The 20,236-nt window shown below is 41.3% G+C and overlaps 1 protein-coding gene across 2 annotated transcripts; it reads right to left on the bottom strand.

The window, feature by feature from the left end:
* Nucleotides 1–1,099: 1,099 nt before the first annotated feature.
* Nucleotides 1,100–18,623, bottom strand: plekhg7 (pleckstrin homology domain containing, family G (with RhoGef domain) member 7). Of its 2 annotated transcripts, none has more exons than XM_085461486.1 (17): nucleotides 18,347–18,623; nucleotides 17,021–17,806; nucleotides 16,310–16,332; nucleotides 13,974–14,092; nucleotides 12,749–12,789; nucleotides 12,282–12,383; nucleotides 11,732–11,881; nucleotides 11,373–11,468; nucleotides 10,959–11,057; nucleotides 9,568–9,681; nucleotides 8,984–9,158; nucleotides 7,890–8,005; nucleotides 2,593–2,680; nucleotides 2,419–2,498; nucleotides 2,154–2,298; nucleotides 1,855–1,952; nucleotides 1,100–1,377 (listed from the first exon to the last, which is right to left on the bottom strand). In XM_085461486.1, exons 2-17 carry the CDS (start codon nucleotides 17,690–17,692, stop codon nucleotides 1,267–1,269), a joined length of 2,229 nt encoding a protein of 742 aa, XP_085317612.1. In that variant the 5' UTR covers nucleotides 17,693–17,806; nucleotides 18,347–18,623; the 3' UTR covers nucleotides 1,100–1,266. The 2 variants fall into 2 exon arrangements, with proteins under 2 accessions (XP_085317612.1, XP_085317611.1); XM_085461485.1 differs by having other exon boundaries at nucleotides 17,021–17,803.
* Between the last annotated feature and the right edge of the window lie 1,613 nt (nucleotides 18,624–20,236).

Below are 20,236 nucleotides of genomic sequence, written 5' to 3'. Positions count from 1 at the left end.
CAAATATCGAATCCATGCTGTGATAAAATACAGAAAGTCTGAAACCACCCCTCATTTCTTTATATTTTGCTAATATAATTAATATTCTTCCTCTTCCAGGCTTTCTGGAGGTCTTTCAAAGTTTTCCTAATTTTCAGTCCTATCCTTGAACCTGACAATTCAGACAATTTTTTTTTTTGTTAAGGAACTTAAGAGTGTGCTATGAATCATTCAACCATAAAAAGGGCTGAACCAGTGTAGTATCTACAGCTAGCAGACTACTTGGAACTTGGCATATCTTGGATGCTGTGCAGTATGTCCTTAAAAAGATGAGTGGATGACAAAAGAAGAACAGATGGAAAATCCAGCAAATACTGGATCTGGCACTGGTGAAGGGTGGCTGTCAAGAAGCCATTATTAAGGAAGGCAAACAGATAGAAAATGAGTGGTAACGGGTCTTGAATCCAAATTTTCTTTTAGTTTATACGTATTGATGACAATTTGAAAGGAGCTCAGGAGAGAGGAGCGGCAGTGAAGGTCCACAGCCATCTGTAAACCACGGTGGAGGCTGCATTTCAGCCAGTGGTGTCTGAGATCTTGTCAGAATTAATCGTACATGTATTATAAATGCAGGAAAATACCATCACCACCATCTGCTATGCAATAACACCTGGAAAGCATCTAATTGGCAACGGCTTCATTTTTCAGCATGACAATGATACATACTGTCAGTGCAGTAAAACCATACCTGGATATAAAAACAAACCTGGACCTCAACATTACTAAAGCAGTGTGGGATCGTCTGCACAGAAAATGAAACAAAAGTGAGAAACATCAAAAGAAGAGCCTTGAATGTCTTTCAAGAAGCCTGGAGAACTGTTCCTGAAGGACTGTAAGAAGTTACAAAAAGCGTGCCTAAGAGATCAAGCTGCAGTGGTCATACTAAACTTTCAAGCTCTTTAGAATGCACCTATATCCTATTTTTAAAATATTAAATAATTAGGGGTGGCTGAAGACTTTTGCACAGTACTGTATGAAGCACTATAAAACATCAGAAGTGATCAATAGCTCACAGACAATTTAAAAACTGCATGAAATGATGTGTGGAACGCTAAACCCAACGTTTTACTACATGATGAGATGTTTATTTCACACTACTGTAGCAGCTGCCTTCACAGTCAAACCGTTTACAAAATCATCCTAGTGCTAGTGCAGTCATTTACAAGACATCAGGGGCACATTAACAGTAGAAACTTTTTCACATGGCTTCTAGTTCTGCTTGATGGGTCATATCTGCGAAGACTCCAGCCACAGCGAGGAGCTCTTTACTCGTGCCTGCTGAGAGTCCTGCTTCAGCAGCGCCGTCACTGCGCCCTCTATCTTTGACATCCATACTCTCTGGTGGGGAAAAAATGTTTAGAAAGAGAAATATCAGATTTACCAGTTTGATTAACTGATAATATTATAAATTGTATAGTTTATTATTTCTTTGTAATGTTTGTTGCTGTAAGCTGTCCTAAACAGCTTCACACAAGTAAGATTAAACAATACAGCAATTTATTTTTATTTTCCTATACATTGTTCATCTAAACCAAAATAACAGAAACCTTTAAAAAGATTAAATGTATAGCTATGAATTTTTTACTATAAATAAATCTGAACAGACATGCATACAAACTGAATTTAGAAATCATTTAAAATATTTTAGCTTCACTTTCAGGCCTCTGAAGAGTTCACATCTTGCAATGATGTTTTGCACAAGGCAGAAATGTTTGGATAAACTTATGACACATTGTTCTTCTGAACATAATGTGATCTATGTCCTGCATGCTCTCTTTGGAAACATTTCAGGTATTCACAGTTGAATTGATCTACCTTGACAGCCTCTGACGCAGCTTGCAGGATGAATGCACCAATACACTGTTGGTAGCGGTTCTGGTGCATTACTATGAAAGAATGAGGCAACCCCGATGCTGTCAAGAAAGTACAAATGCTTTCATTTAATAACACCAATGCACCACATGGCATGCAAACATAAACAGAGAGACGTGACCCTGAAGGATATTTTGATTCTGTTGACTGCTTTGCTACGATGTGCTACAAACATGTATTTTATAAAAAATGGGTTTAGAGCTAGAAAACTCAATTAGTTGAATCTTAAAAATTTTACTTACAGGAGGCATTAAGTTGATCGATGTTTCTAAGTTGGAGTCGATCTAGAGAGATTGGCTGGTCGAGAACCGTGAAGGTGCATCCCTCCTTCAGCATCTGATCCAGCTCCAGGTTTTTCAGAGGATTCTGCTCTGGACCTATGGACCTCTGCACAGGATGTCAGGACATATATATGAAGTTATGAGGGATATGTAGTTAAGGCATCCTTGCACTAAATATCTATCACTAGCCTAGGTTAGAGTGAGCAAAGGTTAATGAGTGACCCACCTTCTTGTTTCTCTTCATCTTTGTAATCAGCAAGAATTCATCAAAGAGGAACATATAGACGTCTATGAGCTTTGCGTTCTCTGGGAATTAACCACAGAAAGACGACGTAAAGTTTTTAGTCAATTCGAAGCAGGAAGCGTGTGAAATGTGTTGGATTTATGCCAGCTGACACACCTGTGAGGACGAGTTTCCCTTCGTGCAGCAGACTCCTGTGAGAAATCAGATTATCCAATGTGACAGCCTTCAGAAGATGTTTCAGATTCTAAAAGAAAGAAAGTCACATTAGAAAACATTTTCACCTTTTAGCGCTTTTCAGACACATCGGTCTTTCCATTAATCTGACAGCAACTCAGCATGTTGGCTTCTGAATGAGCACCCTGGCCCTCTACTAGTAACATGTACATATCACTTTAAGCATAGCACGTCTTAACTGCATACTATTGGATTAATAAATAGGTATGCGCATGATAGCGAAAGAGCAAGTCACTCGTGTCTAATTTAAGATGCATCTTTGGTATTTCAAATGCAGATGAGCTGTCTGTGTGAGGGCTACAGGTAGCTGCTGCAAACAGGTAGCACACAAAAACAAACACGTTCACATAAACAGATGACAATGGCGGAAAGAACTAAATGTTCAAAACTGTGGTCACATTTAACTACGGTTACATGCTGACACTATAAAATTTGCTACGCCCTTGTTGATGCCTGGAATCCAAAATCCATTCACTCTGATCTCATTGATTGTAAAACCTTTCCCTTGGTGCTGCACCTTACTGTGGAAATGATCTATTATTAGTTGAGTGACATGGTGACCTTTTGGAACTATCACTGGGTGTTTCAGTATTGAGGAGAATGAAGCATCTTTAAGTCTTCCTCCCACCTTAAGGAGTCCATCAGTATCAAGAAAAGTGTCCATCTGAAACAGTTTACTTTTGTGTGGAAGTGGTTTCCCGTTCTTTAGCAACCTTATCTCCTCTGCATATTCACTTGCTTGTGTGTCTCTTAGAATAACACATTGTGCATTTTGTCTTTCTTGTACTGTACTGTGGCCTGTTGTTTTGTCTCCCTTGGCACAGCGAATGAGTTGAGCTATGGCTTGGGTGGCTTTGTACCATGAGGAAAACTTTGTTAACTTGTCTGATAAACCTTTTTTCTCTGTTTTGAGCGTGTTCAGTGCCTGCACCTTCTTAACCTCTGGGTCTCCAAGCGGTATGTTCATGTCGATGTCAGCAGGTGGAGGTATTTCCTTAAATGGAAGTGGCATTTCATAATGGCCTTCAGTGTTTTTGTAAATTCCTTCCTTTAACATGTTCAGAAAGAGAATGTCATCTTGAGACACTGACTTGTTATCCTTGTCGTTATCCTTAAAGTCAGAGTCAAGGACCTTGATTACATCAGCTGGAGTCACTAGGGGAAGCTCTTTAACTGCAACTCTGTGACACACAGTAGACATGCTAGAAGAGTCACCATAAGATGATGTCGGGCCTACAATACTCCAGCCCAATGCTGTGCGAACTGCATAGGGTTCGTTCTCGCCTCCTAAGATTACCTGCTTTGGAGCTAGTGCCTTAGAGCAACTGTAGCCAATTAAAAGGCCGACTTCACATTCTAGCTGTGGAGGAATCTCGTTCCTTATTTCCTTGAGATGATTCCACCGCCTTGCCGTTTCACAGGTAGGAATGTGAGAGCGGTTAACTGGTATACATTCTTTAGTGTAAGCAGGAGGGAGTTCAATCATTTCTGAGGAGTTATAGCCTCTTACCTTGAGACCTGAGATGCGTTCGCTTGGCACAACAACATCCTTACCAAGCAGTGTAGTGAGCTTCAACCTTATTGGGGTAGCCTTAGCTTGGAGGTTATTAGACACATCTTGGTCAATGAACACGGTGTCACTTTGCGTGTCTAGGAGGGCATAAACAAGCCTTTCTGTACCTGGATGTTGCTCTGAAGAAACCCATACTGGTAGAATCATGGAGGTGCTCACGCACTGTTCACTGGCTTCTGCATTCAGAGACAGGGTGGTTGCAGCCTGTTCTGTGCTGATCTGAGTTTGTGGCTGGTTTGAGGCTGATTTATCATTGTTATAGTTGAAGTCGTGCAGACAGGTAGGATGTTTTTTCTTACACATTTCACATACAAGTCTGTAATTACAGTTCTTTGCGCTGTGTCCGGGTTTAAGACAACCATAACAGAGTTTTTTCTCCTTTATATATTTCCTTCGTTCCTCAAGCAATATTCCATTGAACTGTGGACAACTGTGAAGTTTATGTCCGTTGTTTTGACAGAACATGCATGGGGCCTTAACATTTGGACCTTTATTTTCAGTCTCAGTTATCGCCTGGGTATGGAGAACACTAGAGGTGGGCCTTTTGTCCTTTTGGCAGCCCTTACCAGTGTCTGTGGTGAAGTTTACAGAGTGGAGAGCCTGAAATGATGTAATCGGGTTGCACATGATCTCTGCTTCAGAAGACATGAACTTGGCAAAGTCCTTTAAACCTGGAAACTTCCCACTTTCTTTCATAAACTGAGTGGCCTGACGATTCCAACTTGCAGCCGCCCAGTTTGGTAACTTTTGAACGAGTTTTTGGTTCTCCTCACAATCGTTGAGAATGCTTAAGCCTTCAATGTGGGGCATGGCCTCGTGACATGTTTGAATGAAATCAGCAAATGCCCTGAATCCTGTGGAGTCATTTGTTTGGATCTTTGGCCATTTTGCCAGTCTTTCTCTGAAAGCCCTCTGTACCACAAATGGATGTCCATACCTGTGGTTGAGACGCTCCCATGCATCTCTGTATGCTTCACTGTCGTTTCTATAGAAGATGCCATCAAGCGTTTGTCGAACTGGACCTCCTATGTATTTCTTTAAGTAGTGCAGTTTGTCAGCAGGTGAGATGTTCCTTTTATCAATGAGAGCAGTAAAGGAAGCTTTCCACTCTATGAATTGTATTGGGTCACCTGTGAACGTGGAGGGCTCTGGCACTGGCAGTCTGTTCAATGCAACACTATCCAGTACTGCTTGTGCTAAGTAGAGGACATCTGTTTGTGGAAGTGAGGCAGACACTACATTGTTGTCAGGGACTTTACTGAGATTAGAAACTGTGGGGGCTTTCTGAGCAGTGTTACTATAGTCAACATCAGAGGCACTGATTTCACTCTTTATCTCAGTGTCATAGGTCCTTAGTCTAGCTCGTGCAGCCTTTAACTCCTTTTCAGCCTTCAGTTTCTCTAGCTCACGCCTTTGAGATTCGAGCTCCTTTCTTTGCCTTTCTTCTAAAAGCTGAATCTTTTCCTTTTGTTTTTCCTCCTCTAATAACACCTCATACTCTGCTTCTTTGGCTGCTAACTCTGCTGCAGCCTCTGCTCTTTTAACAGCTACTACTGACATTGCAGAGTATGACTTACTGGCAGAAGAGTTTTTACTTGAGTGCGTGACTGAGGAACTGTAAATGGACTGAGCATAGTCTGGCTCAAGAAGCTCACGGAGACGTATCTTTACCTTGTCCCTATCATAGTCATCTATGCCTGAGAGTCTTTCATGAGCAATCTTGATAATGTCTCTGGTGACTGCTTCACATGCGTCTATGAGTCGCCTTGTGCCACTCGAGGGAGTAATGTTTTCTCTAATTTCCATATACAACTTTATGACATTCTCCTTTTCATTCTCTAACATGTCCATGAGTGAAGCAATTTGATTGTTTGTTAAGTCTCCTTTTAATTGCTCTCGTGTTTTACGTACTTGTTTTTTCCATTCATCATAAACTTTGAGAAGCCGTTTTTCTTTCTTGTGGGCCTCCTCCTCCTGATACGCTTGCATTTTTTCAGTAGGCCTCCTTCGACGAACAGAGTGTGGAGGCTCCTCTTCCTCATTGGCCTTGGGATCCTCCGCAAACTCTGTCTCTTCTTCAGATGCTTCCATGCTGAGGACGGGGCAATTTAGTTGACCATCAGATCCCAGAAGACTTTGTGTGGAGCTGTGGAACTGGGACCTCGATGCTGAGCGTGGGATGGAGCTCTTCTCAGCTGGGGTCAAGCTCTTACTGTAGCATCCCCGGTTGAAACTGCTTTCGACTCAGTGTTGCACCTTAATAGCCGTTCTTTTTCCCATTCCCGTCCATTAACCATAGAGCACACCTTCTCTCTGTGCATTAAAACTCGCGCTTCTGCCATATGGTTTACGCCACTTGATTTACGGCACCTTGTCGCTCTGTGACTTTCAAAATAAAAGCATTCACTCCAACAATATAATAGCCACTCATAAGTTTACAAAACACTTTACCAAATATTAATGAGGTCATTTACAGCAACAAGTCATTTACATGTAAGACTTACACATCGCAACTCTCTACCACTGCTATCTGTGTTCACTTCAGTTCAGGTTTGTTTATATAGCACCATATCACAATAGTCCTCCTCAAGGCAATTTATGCTTTACTATATAACTTGCAATGTAAAAGCAAAGACTACAACAATTATACAGTCCCCCTATGAGCAGGCACTTGGGAAAAGCTTTCTTTTAACAAGAAGAAACCTCCGGATCAGAACCAGGCTCACTGAGGGGCAGCTTTCAAGGAACTGGTTCATGGTGAGGAGAAAGAGAAGAGAAAAAAAAATCTGACAGGACAAAACACAAATTTCGGAAGAGAATGTGTGTCACAGTGTATGACAGGAAATCTCCCAGAAGCCTGTAGCAGCAAAACTATAGCAGCAACTATAAGTTAACTTTTCAAAAAGGAATGTTTTAATCAGTTTAGAAGGTATCTGTCTTCCAAATACAAACTGGGAGGTGGTTTCACAGTAGAAGCTCTTTCCCCATACAACTGTTGGGTGGGCTGGTCCCATTAAAACAAAAGGGAAAAAAATAAGTGCATTTACACACATGCAAGTTTCTCTCCTCTGGTGTCTGAGTCTTTCTGTTTCACAGCGTGCTCTGCACCTGGATGACAGACTTATTACCTTAGTATAAGTGCTATGAAATCAAGCTATTCATTAACTGTCTTCCTTTCACTGCTCTCACTTACACCAAGTGTTTGCTGCTCTTTCTATTTCGCTCTGTATGCAAAGCCCATTCCCTTGCCACATGTACGGCAGAGAGAAAGTGAAGATAAAATAACTACAGATGAAGAGAATACAAACAGAAGTGTTAATCCACCTACAATGACAGGGAAGAAAGACTCTCTTGGAAAAAAGAAGACGAAGAAGAATAGTGCCGCTGTCATCCTCCCATTCAAATTGAAGCTAATATTTAAAGATGTGAAACTGAACTATTATCAAATGACACTGTAAAACTCTAAATACTGCTATTCATTGCTTTCAGATCTGATTTTCTGATAATTTGATCAGTTTATCTGATGATCATCAGGCACTGGAGGATAAAGTGTTGGCACATCTGTGTGACACGTTGCTCTTTCAACACAGTTCCTGAAGACACAAACACACCCAAATAGCAATATATACACAAACACAGGACAGACCTCAGGGATGAAAGCACGCTTGTCCCTCTCCCATACAGGCAGCCAAACCAGGGCATCTCTCAACTGTTTCACTTTCTGGTAGTTATCCAGCCATTTGACCTTTCCTTCTAAATCACCTGTAAACAGAGAGGACAGGAGACTGAATGTCATTAAGGACAAAAACAGGTCCTCAGACTCAAATTGGTCACTGACAACTTCATTCATGTCTGACACGTCACACAAAACTCCTGCTACATTTCCTATGCCTTTTATTTTACGTAACATATACCTATGTAAAATATGCATTTTATAATGTACCAAAGTGCATAATGATTACATTCATTTATAATGCTACACAGTGATGCCATACATGGGCGTGACCATATCGCGAGAGATTTCAGCTGTCTCTGCTTTTACAGTAAATATCCCCCACACCCACAGAGGACTTTGGTCTACACATCCTAGCTGTGATTACAATACTCATTGTCACCTACGCTTTACACAATCATAACCTTTTAAAAGGTGTGGTAAAACACACCTTTTTAATGGTTATGGGACAAGGTTTAATTAAAGATTTCTGAACCCTGAGCAGTTTCGTTTGGTACGGTTATTTGTTCAACGCGGCAACATGACATTGAGTTGAACGGCTGTAGAACATTTCCCACAGCCTGTCCTTCCAGTTATATAATAAACCGCCAAAACAGGTCTGCAAGCAGAGGCTTGCAGTGAAAAATAAATGGTCAAGGCCTCCTGGCTGATATCCAAAGCATGCAACCTGTGTGCTGACAGGCACTGATACTAGCTGGCCTGTTTATGTTGACAGACTTACGTCCACTTAAAAAGCCCTTCTATCTAGATATGTTTGTAAACCACCAGGAGGCAAACACGTCGTGCTGAAGAAACACCTGAGTCATGATCAGCTGATTAACATTACTCAGACGCCTGACTCAAAACATTCATTTTGCAAGGTGACGAGACCTGTGCAGGCGCTTTAATTTAGCAGGACTGAAACAGTAAAAGCAAATTTAGCCAAGCAGAGTCTCCTAATGAGGTCAGCCGAAATCAAAAGGAGAGCATTTTGATAACAGAAGGGAATTTTCGAATTCAGTGCTCACATATCGATTTATCCACTTGTTCTGCTATAAGTTCCAGCCCTCGGGCTTCGTCCTCCTTCTGGCATCTCTTTGCGATATTCCGCAACAGCAGCGGGTATCGAGTTAGCCTCTGCAGCGGTGCCACCAGCAGGTCACGCAGGTGAAGCCTTCGGCACTGCTTGCTCCTCTCACACCACTGAGGAGAAAAAAGGAGGGACAAAGAATGGGTACAGTGACAGAACGAGTGAGGTCAAATGTTTGAAAGGACTTGACTTTGTAGGGAAGGAGGGAGAGGATGGGCAGTGAAATGCCTGTGAGAAGAAATTATATGTAAGACCAAACACAGTGACAGTTCCAGCAAACACGCCAGCATGATGACAGGGAAAGTTACACAAGGTACAAACGGTGACATTCCTCCCATTGGCAGGCTGCTGTGACACTGAACTGATTGTTTGCTATTTGGGCACCAATGCTCCTGTGAGTCCTCTCTCACATTGGCACACAACACCTGCTGCATTGTCATGGTACACAGCGTCCTTCCCACTGTGCTGACTGGCACGCTCACACACACACACAGACACACACCAGTAAGACCTCTCCTGTACCTTCACGTAAGTCCCAAAGTCCTCTCTGGGCTTCAGACTGTCCAGATACAGAAGAGCCGTGGAGTAGTTGAGGCAATACGTCTGCAGGCAGTGGCATATGCTCTCCTGGAAAGCCTGCCAGCAGACAGTAGTGTTAGACAAACACTGGGATACAGGCTGCTGGGTCGCATCAGCTGTTAAGCTGCAGATAAACATATCGTAAAAAAGCACAAAGAGGATGCCGCATGCACACATGCATGCACAAAAATGTCCAGTGTGTGTTTGTAATGGCATACATGCGTCTAAGATTGTCCTGTGATGTTTCTGTTAAACTTTTAATAATTTTATGTAATTGTAACTAGAGTTAGGTAACCTTTTCCCTTCTCAGCGAGCTTTGAAGATGCCATATTTTCAACACGCTCTTGTCATGAGAGAAAGGAAGATGGAACAGATAATAACAAAGCACATACGTAGATTTCAAAGTACAGTTTAAATGCAAGCATGCTAAATTTGGTCAGTGAGAGCATCGTGAAAGAAAGAAAGTAAATTCAGCTGTGTATTTGTGTTCTCATAAAAAACATCTGCATTAAGGGGACACTTTCCCGGGCACTAGTTATCACACTTGATTATTGGGCTATAAGACTCTGTGGAATGTGTTTTGTCCATGTGGGCAGCTAGAAATCTAGTCCAGCTTGAAGCTGTCGATTTTAGAGCAGGAGCTTCTCTCAGTCCATGGTGATGTAAAACGCTTGTGCAGTTACCAGTTCATAGCAGGCTGGAGCCTCGGTGGTTCCTAAGTTGTTCTTGAACATCCTAAACAAATTCCTCTCATGTGGCTATGCTTAAAGGCCAGGTATGTGCCAACAAACCAAGCAATTTAAATGAACTCAAATTCCACCCTAACGAGCGATTAAATACCTGTATGTGCATTTTTAATCCCGTGTGGATTAGAGAAAATCCAAAATAAAGTCCAACTTGTGTACCCAGTTCTTGTTTTTTGAAGTCATTAAAGATATATGCTATACAATCAGCCTACCCTGGAAAATGAACAGTCCAAAGAAATCATAAAAAATTACCAAAAAATGATCAGTGTACTTAAATGTTTGACCTCAACTGTACGAGAATATTACATTTTGGCTTTTCTGCACATTATATCAAGTCCAGCTGATCCTTAATAGCTAGAAGAAAATAAGAATGCTTCCCAAATAAGAGCTTAAGGTTAATAAATTCAAACTATGCAGCTATTTTTCAAGTCTTTGAAAAAAAAAGCTGTTTATGAAAATACTTTAAGGATTATATAATAATTAATCCAGATGAGCATATCATTCATACTTTTTCTATCTATTTTGATTGTCTTATCAGCGGGCTAGTGAACACTGCTGTCACAGAGTCCAAATGTGAATCAAACTTGCCTTCCCCAGCAGATCCAGCAGGGTGGGACTGCCACCCTCAGTAATCTCCAACATGTTCTTGATAACGCGGAGGAGGCTGTTTAGGAAACCTGAGCTCACCTGGAGCAGAAAACAGTGTCAAATGTCACCACAGGGCCATGTGACATTTTTATAATATCACCGAGGTATTATGTTAAGATAATTGTTAACAAAGGTTTTTTACACCACATTATTTTTTGCTGACCATTAAATAAGCTTTAAATAAAAAGCTAGCATTTTAAAATAATACAGCTGTAACGACTCATCATTAGCCCTTTCATAGTAACTTTATGTTGATGTGACACCAAACCATGTTGTTTTAAGGATATGAAAGCAACTGTTGTTAAAAATGATTTACACAAACTCCTCATGCAAATGATTTGCATCATTTCTCACCAGGCAAAGCTCATTGAGATTCGCAAACAGCCTCCATGAGTCAATATCAGTCAGGCAGTTGGTCACCTGCAGGTTTGTGAGCGTAGCCGAAAACACCTGAGAGGCACAAATAAAGCAGAAAGAGAATAGGTTCAAGGTCTCTCTCATGCCAGCATTAAATTTCAAATCCACTGGTGGAAAGACGGGGAAAATCCAAAGAGACTTTTACACGAACTCCAAAGGCGGGAATTCAGTGAGAAGAATACAAAGAAGCAGGTGTTCAGTTGCATTTGGGTTTGGTCTATTTATTTGTGATCCTGTGTGTGTTTTTGTGATTGTGTGTATGTGTGCATTGTGAGGCTCTGTAGGGAAAGAGTCACCTCTTTGAGAACCATGAGTTGATCCATGAAGTAAACACACTCGCTGGTGAAGAGCTCCCAGATGGTCTCTTGTCTCTTGAAGCCCTGCGGGTCAGAGGAAGCACTGACCTGGGAAGACTGGTCTTGCAGGAACTCAGCCAGAGAGTAGTCCTGCTCACAGATACACAAAAAGACAAGAAGCTATAACTCAAAGTAAAGGCTGCATCCTCCACAGAAATCTCAGCAAACGTGTTTATTTTATGGCTGTAAATTTCCATCTGCCACTATTATAGATTCAGGAGTACATCAGTGTTTGTTTGTGTACATATACAGGTCGACTTGTGTAGTCACTGCCTAGAAATTCTGGTTCTTACACAGTCTGTGTCATTCAAACATTGTAGGAGCTTCCATGTAACTGTCAGCTTCTCATTTCTGAGTCATCTGGCAAACACTGAGTTGTATTTGACTTGGGAATCTGGATGGCTAAGCCTGGATCACAAAGTCAGTGAACGTACAGAACCAACACGATGATTTACAAAACAAACAGCAGCTAATAGCGCTCATTTCTTGCCTTATATCTCTGAAGCTCCAAGTTTCTCCAGTCTTGAATCTGTGCAGTTGAGAGATATTTCTCAATATCTGACACCGTGCATGTCTGCGGCTTGCCTTTACTCTGAAAGGGAAAAAAAAATTAGGCAACACATTAGGCAGATTTTTAGGGCTGTTGCACTACCCAAGAAAAAAGGGTGTGTGCCTAATTGTTGTTAATATCTGTTCACATAACAACCCAGCAGTTTCAAAACTAAATTAACAAGTTTGGCTCAAGTTCTGCATTTCAAGTGTTGACCAATTACAAAAAGCTGTGTGGGCCAAAAGGGATAAGAGGAAACACACTAATCTGCTTTGGGAAGTGGGTCAGAGAACAATGTCCAAGCCAATTGCTCACTCCTAAAACAAAGTACATCAAAACAAATTACAAGCATGCCACTGGCACCAGTCACACACATCGATGACTAGCAGAAATACAAATGCACTTACCGTACTACGCCTCGAAAAAGGCCACTTTGACTTCTTGGTATCTGTAAAAGTTGTGACAGTGAAAAGAAGCGTGAGCATTTTAAGTTATACGCACATGACAGTGCCAATCACAGCTTGCTGAAAATGTCAAAAAAATCTTTTGTTTTTTGTAAAGTGACCACCACAAGTTCTGTCCTTTTGCTTTTTTTAAATTCTAGAAATACAAATAATGCTCCCTTTACGACACAACAACACTAGACTGATGTCTACTCATAACTCTATATAGCACTTTCTACAGATTATCTCTAGTCTGTCTGTTTTATAGGTGTGTAGATAAAGTTATAAACCACACTTTTAGTAAAGATGTAATAATAAAATAAGATGTAACTTACAATAATCTTGACTTTGAATAAATTTAATGCTATAAAACCATTACCTTCATTATAAAAAAGTAATTATAATCATTAATGAACTTAGTTTGAGGTTTGAAATTCAGCTAAAAAAACAAACTTTTATTAAAGTACTAAATTAAACATTTAGTCAAAGTAGCTTTCAAGTATTTCAATAATCAATAATGGTGGGGAAAAAACATTTTGCAGTATTTTTGTAGTATTTTTACTTGCATCTAAACAGGAATACCAAATAAATATAATTTAGTCATAAATTTAAATAGTCTGAGAATACTATAAACAGGAAGGCTCATCTCATGCACCATCATCTGACATAACGTTAGCCGAGCAAACTTAATTGATATCAAAGTGATTAGCAGATTGACTCTGCATTAGGGTAACATTTATGGGAGGTTTTATTGATGGTGTTGGTATGCTTAGCAACCTCATTTTGCAGCCAAAAAACATAAGTGAAGTGAGATAACTTTATCTTTGTGTTACTGGATAAAACAGGTACGGATGTAATTAGCAGATACTCAGGATATCGCATGCCTAAAAATTGCGATGATATTGTATGGTGGCGTGCCTGGTGAGTCCCACGTCTAAAAATAAAAAGTTCATGGAAATTCATAAAGTAAACTGAAAAAAAAAATCTAGCTGTTGTGCACACATTTGAGTCGATCACCATAACAACAAGAAAGGACACGATACAACCAAGCAGGAAGCAGGAAGTTCATTTTGCTGTGAAGCATTACAACAATAGACATATTGACTCAATAACAGACCCATACTAGTTCATGAGCAAGCATCACCTAAACAGAGGGCAGACTGCAATCTGCTGGGACTGACAGAGGTACCTGCGAAGTTTGAGTCATTTAGTAAGTCAGCTGCTCCATTGGACACGAAAAGATCTCCTGGAGAAACATCCAAGCCGGGCAAACTCACGACGACGGAGCTCCGTCTCCTCTGATAAAGCCTGAGGACACAAAAGCGGACAGGTGGACAATTTAAGATGGAAAAAAATCCAAATACGCAAACAAAGAAAAGACAAAACAACCAAAAAAACCAAAAACGAGTTCTTCATACTAAGAAGAAAAGCTCATCAGACATCAGAAATGTACAGTTCAATGATTATTACTCCATTGTAAGTGTATTATATTCTAAAAGAATGGAAATCATACAAGCAACAGGAAATTACAGAATTCCTATTTGTGGTTTTACATTGTTGGGATACCACTGAAACACCATCCGCATTGTGCAGCAACCCGGCGATTAACATAGGATAAGTGTTATGTGTCTGGTTATCCGTGGATAGATGCTTGTTAATGGATCGCCCTATTTGTGTGGAAGGAGGCAAGCTGTCAGTGTGTGCCAGTTATAATCCGCTTGGTCTGCTTTTCATAGCTAGTAACTGAGGCATGGCTGTGGCTGGAAAAACACAGGCCTGCCTCTCAGCCTCAGGCAGGGCTTAAACGGCCACTGTTCTCAAGTGTTTTGACTTATCCTCTGCTGCTGCTGCACTTCTGGGATTATTGCTGAAAGCAAAAATGGACGTTCACATGTTGAAATTAAAAATTAAAAGCCCAGTGATAAATCTTCATAAGCAATGGAAGCTGACCCTGGAATATGCAGGCTAAATATCCAGAAAGGGCACGGCCATGGAAATGTTTTCATTTGTTGTAAAAGCCCAAAAGGAGGAACTTGATTGGTGACAGCATGACATTAAACCGTCCCAATGCTAAATAGACAACTGCAGTCGTTAAACATGACTGCATACAGCCATAAAAAAGGACACAAGGTTCTGCTAAAGCTAAGGCTCACTTTGAACACGCTGACACTGATCGACAAGCGGTCAGTGACCCACGTCAACACTCTGCGGTTTGGCTTTTAAATATTTTAGTGCCTTTGACTTCAAAAAGGAGAATTTAAGCAGGAATCAGTAGTGATGAAAGTAACAGATTAAGGGCAGATAACAGCAACACACAATGTGGCTAAAAACCATAAGGAAGTGTGACTGACAGATGAGGGCTAATGCCCCTGTTTAGATTGACAATACAATACAGTGGAGCAGAAGTAAAAGCAAGGGGAAGAAAATGCAGGAACAATTTATGTAAAACTTCTTCATTAGATTGAAGGAGGAAGTGTTCTTCCCCTCACGGTGCAACACATCCCCTCACACAGGACCTGCATTCTTGCTGCTGTGGCTGCACAGTTGCAAAAGTACCCTACGAGACTAATTCGAGTGCACATGTAGGCCACATAGCTGCAGGGCCAACTCATACACTTGGAGGATAAGTCAGTCTACAACTGAGCGGGGGTAACCTGGTACGTTTTTCCTCTAGGACACTTTTGTTCAACTGTGAAAGCACCAACTGTTCTTCGCTCTCACTGGATGGGCCGTTTTCTTCCTGGTAAACTGATACGACACCCACGTCCAGATCAATGTAAAGATGCTGAACAGAGAGACAGATAACAGTCGGCAGTAGCACCTGAGGGGACATGTGGCACGAAAGGTACGATTACCTCTTCATACCAGGCCAGTGTCGCCTTGCAGTTCATTCCACAGCATCCTCACAATGACATCCTGTTGGTTTGTGGCAGCTCAGAAAGCTTTCTCTTTGTCCGCCTCTCTGCTACAGAGAGCACTTGTAAAAATGGCCGCTTTGTTCATGCATAACAAGAGAAATAATGATGCTCCCAAACAAGACTGTCCCAACCAAGGCTCGCAAAGGCCCGGTCACTGTAAGAGGCACAGTGCCAGGGTGTAATTACAGGGACAATAGCTGCCTAATTATCCGGTGAGGGGAAGAGCCTGGACGCCTATTAGGAGGGGTGTGGGCGGCAGTAAGGGAAAACAGCCTTAATGAGCCCATACATAACCACAGGACTCTCAAAACTTAACCCACCAAGCTTATGAAGCATTAACAAAGACACGAGTGACAATGAGTGCACAACAGGGATCCTCAAAGCAAAGGTCCAATCATCCTCGCTTGCTCTCAAGCACCAAGAGAGCACACAACTCAGAGGCACTCTGACATGTTGTAGCTCGGATTTTGGGTTGTTTTTGTGAGCAGGTGAAACAGAAGGACAAAAATAAAAAAAGAAACCATATGTGACAGCTGTATCCGTTCCAGGAAGAGTTTTACGATAGGGTAACACAGACAACATGCAAAACAGTCCAAGGTACACTTACCTATCATGGCAGGATTCCTTCTCCTGTAAGAAAAAAGAACTTTGTTAGTGACCTCATCTTTCCAAATCAGCAGTTATACTACACGCCACATCGACACTGTCTCGCTCCACAGTCAGGACCAAGCAGAGGGTTCACAGACCTCCTGCCGCTAACAACACCACTATATCACTTTCAAAGACATTCAAATTTGAATCTGTATTTTAAGTGGTCGCTTGCATTCAAAAGCCTCTGATATTGGAGGAGAATGCCGGTGCTCTATTGAGGATCGGCTCACTTGAATACCGTGAGCTGATGAATAGATCTCCCCATTATCTTTTTCCATCGCTCACTGACCCCTCCATTATTAGGTGACTGCTGACTGCGGTGAATAGGGGCCCGAGGAGAGCACTTCCCAGGGCTCTCCAGGCAGTGGGCTTGGTCAGAGCTGTCAGTGCATGTAACTGCTGATTCATTTGCTGTCAAAAGCTTGCATTGTGAGTGACCACTGCGGGAGGCAAGGCCAATTGAGGGAATGAAGGTTTTCCTCAAGGAAGGAATGTGCAACCATTTAATTTTTAGACTTTGCCAAAAAAGAAAAAAAAATCTGCAGTAGATTACAGGAAATTTATGTGTGGTGATGGGGAAGAGGTTGGTGTGAAGGTTATGAAAAATCGTCTTTTTCCTGAGTAAATATGCAAACACTAAATTTACAAATACGTGGTAAAAGCTCACCTGAACTTCATCCTCAGGAAATCCATTGTCTTTAATAAGAAAAGGATGAGCACTGTGACATTCTTGTTCCACAGAAGTGATACTGTTGTCAAAAGTCTTTGATCTATGCGATCTGCTTCGCTGTTGGCCTGAGGATGACACTGGCTGATGATCGGCCTCCCCGTCAGAGAGTGGGCTCGCTGCAAGAGGTGAATCTACTCGGTGTCCTGGTGACAGGGGACTTATGGGGGATCCCGTGCTTGCAGATGATTGCTCTTCCTGAGTGCTCCCCATCCTGTGAGGCTCTCTAAAATCTATCTGAGGACGTCGGGTGCTCCTCATCCTCCTCAAGGTGGGAGATGTGGAGATACGTCCAGGAGCCTGGCGGTCAAACTGAAAGAAAGGTGGAGCCGAGTTGTCTGGGTTTACCAAAGACAAATGTCTCATTTTGGAGTGTGTCCGTTTGAGATCTATGTGCATTATGACTGGGTTACTGGTCTGGCTCTCTTTGTGCTCAAAAGATGGCGAGTCCGTTTGCGTCTCAGCATCCGCCACACCTGTTGTGACAACTTCATTTTCAGCCCATTCGATGTAGCTCCAGTCCAGCTTCTTTTCGTTGTCCGTGTCCTTATCCTGCAGAATAACATGCTGTAGAGAAGACATTGCAACCTCAAAGGCATTGTAGGGCTGCATAGATCAGGAAATGTGTAATCTTATAGTCTGATTTTTTTTCTCCTTCCACTCGAGCTCAGATGATAATCCTACATTCCAGTCACCGTTCACATCGCTTTACTTCTCCTGATTCTGCTGGGAAAAGATGAGAGTTAGCCATCAGAAAAAAGCAAATGAAACCAGGCACAAGCCTATATCCAAAAAATGAGTTTTAAAAGGTCAGCTGGCACTAAAGAAGCCCTGAAAATACATCGTGTGTTTATATAGTTTACGATACAGATGGAGTAGCTCACATATCCAACAGCAGAGTCACAGCACAGTGTGGCAATAGAGGTCTTGGCAATGTGGCGCTAAAGAGGCCATGCACCTTGCACTACCTCTACTGACTCAGGTTACCATCTGCTCCTGCTTTTGCATATTGATGTAGCCTTTTCTCCTTTTTACTATTTCGTTGTCCTAATGTACTACAACACTGCCTTTCACTGTTTACTCAAAGCCGAAAGAGCAGTTAACTCGGCACATCCACGAGCGGACAAAGGTTAAGGGAATAAAGACAAAAAAAGTATCGATTTAACCACATCAACGATTTGTCTTAATAATAAATAAACGCGTTAAAGTGAAGAGAGAGACTGCACATGCGCCGAAAGAGGGAAAAAATTAACAAGCCTAGTTTACTTTCATCCTCCGGTGCCTCGCGACCACTCGGACCGACAGCTCGCGGTGAAGGCTGACCGAGGGGAGTCCTGCTGGATGTCTGGATACAAGGCCGAATATTAAGTTATTTCTTATTTGTTCCTCCAGAGTGGAGCTCCTACTGCTGGTCCGTGTAGAGAGAAGTGAAGGAAGGAGTGGAGCGTTTCATTGTTCAGAGCTGTGAAAGGTGCGACTGCTCTGCTCTGCTCTGCTCTCTCTCTCTCTCTCCAGCCCAGTATGTCACACACAAGTTACACGAAGCCACCCGGTCAGTGTTTGCCTCACTAGTACACCTCATGTTAAATTATTGCCACCTACCTCTGTAACATGCGCAGTTCATTCAGATGCCTCAACTTTTTGGTAAGTGTAAGGATATAGACCACAACTGTGGATGTATTATTGTGAGCAAGTATCAGAAATTAATATCATATTAATTTCCATTAGAGACACTAGTTTTAGGTCTATGTATATTTAAAATAGTGTAATATTTAAAATATAATTTAGTTTGTTTTTTTCTGATGCTACATTTTTTAAAACCACTGCTTTTGATAAAAAAAAGTCCAGGATTTTTTTCCCCAGTCGGTGGAATAAAAATTTGTCAGCATAAAGTGCTGCTCCCAATTATGTTTATTCAGTTTAGGCTGTTAGCCTGTCACTGTCTGTGTGCCAGCATCAAATTAAGGAAAGCCTAACATTATGCAACCCACTCATTTCTTCTAGTTTCAGAAATAATCTTCATAATTTTTTTGTGTTATTACCATTATTATTTTAGTTATTAGTTAGCTTTGTATTGCACTGAATCACCATGAGGAACCAGTTATTGAAACCAGTATGAAACAGCAGTCGGTGGTGTTTATGTTTAACACAGAGAAAGTGGAACAGCTGAATCACCTGTTGGTTCAATGAAGTGAACACTACGGGGCGATGTAGGGTGAATCATCTGAGCTGCATGAGCGACGTTTCCGGAGGAACTCTTTAAGATTGGGTCTTGCGCGCCCCCTGGTGTAAAAGAATGGGTAGTACATGAAACCGCCACAACTTTTCTTCCTCGTGAGCTCCTGCCACTCTTCCACTGCAGCTGATTTCCTGCTGCTGATTTAACTTTCCCAATAAAATGGGCAAATGACACTTTCATTTTAAGCCATTTCACATTCATGTGCCATAATGATCGTACATTCAGTATTGATTAAATTTAATTTAACACTATGGTCATAATAATTTTAGTCATTGTAAGAAGTTACTCTCAATAAAATAAAAGCACGGATTATTTCTAACTCTAACTCTAGGACAGCTGGATGGATCGAGTGTAATGTATCCTTTTTGAGTTGTGAATGACATAATTGTGTATGTTATTACGTTATTAGTACTGATACATAACTATGTTTTAACAGCACCATGGTGGTTTAGTTCAGTGGTTCTTAACCAAATGTAAATAGTTATGGCATAAGAAAGGGTGAACAAAAAGGAACAACAAGCACAAGTTTATATGATTCTTTAAAATATATGTCTTTTTTTGGTTAAATATTTTGTAATTTTACATTTTTATCCTCAAAGTTTGGAGGAGAAACATCTAATTAATGGAACTGCTAACAAGTAAAAAGACACAAGCCAGAAAGTTTTTATTATTTTTTTTAAATTTGGGAACAACTGCTTTAAAGGTGTACTTTACCCCATAATTACATGCCTATATCTTCTCTCATCTACAGTGCAGTTGATCCATCTAAATCAGTTTAGTGACAGTTGGGTTGTTTTAGAGAGAACAGCTGCAGAAATGTCTGAAATCTTCTGAATGTGATCTTTTAGATGGCTCTGACCTTGTGAAGCTCGCAGTCACAAGGAAGAAACAAATGAGCAAGTTTCATACCAGGTTCT

Source organism: Copadichromis virginalis, linkage group LG7, assembly GCF_057382275.1.
Source record: "Copadichromis virginalis isolate Kocher_CV1m ecotype Utaka linkage group LG7, C_Virginalis_male_GT1.1, whole genome shotgun sequence".
NCBI lineage: Eukaryota > Metazoa > Chordata > Actinopteri > Cichliformes > Cichlidae > Copadichromis > Copadichromis virginalis.
This window is presented reverse-complemented; position numbering and strand designations above follow the sequence as displayed.

Bases quoted from the DNA above. Each gene is read 5' to 3' on its own strand.
- plekhg7 (XM_085461486.1), bottom strand. From the start codon at position 17,692: ATGCAGCCCTACAATGCCTTTGAGGTTGCAATGTCTTCTCTACAGCAT. The intron at 14,093-16,309 runs GTAAGTGTACCT...TTGTGTCCTCAG, and splicing joins AAGGAATCCTGCCATGATAG to GCTTTATCAGAGGAGACGGA. The intron at 11,469-11,731 runs GTGACTCTTTCC...TGTGCCTCTCAG, and splicing joins AACTCATGGTTCTCAAAGAG to GTGTTTTCGGCTACGCTCAC.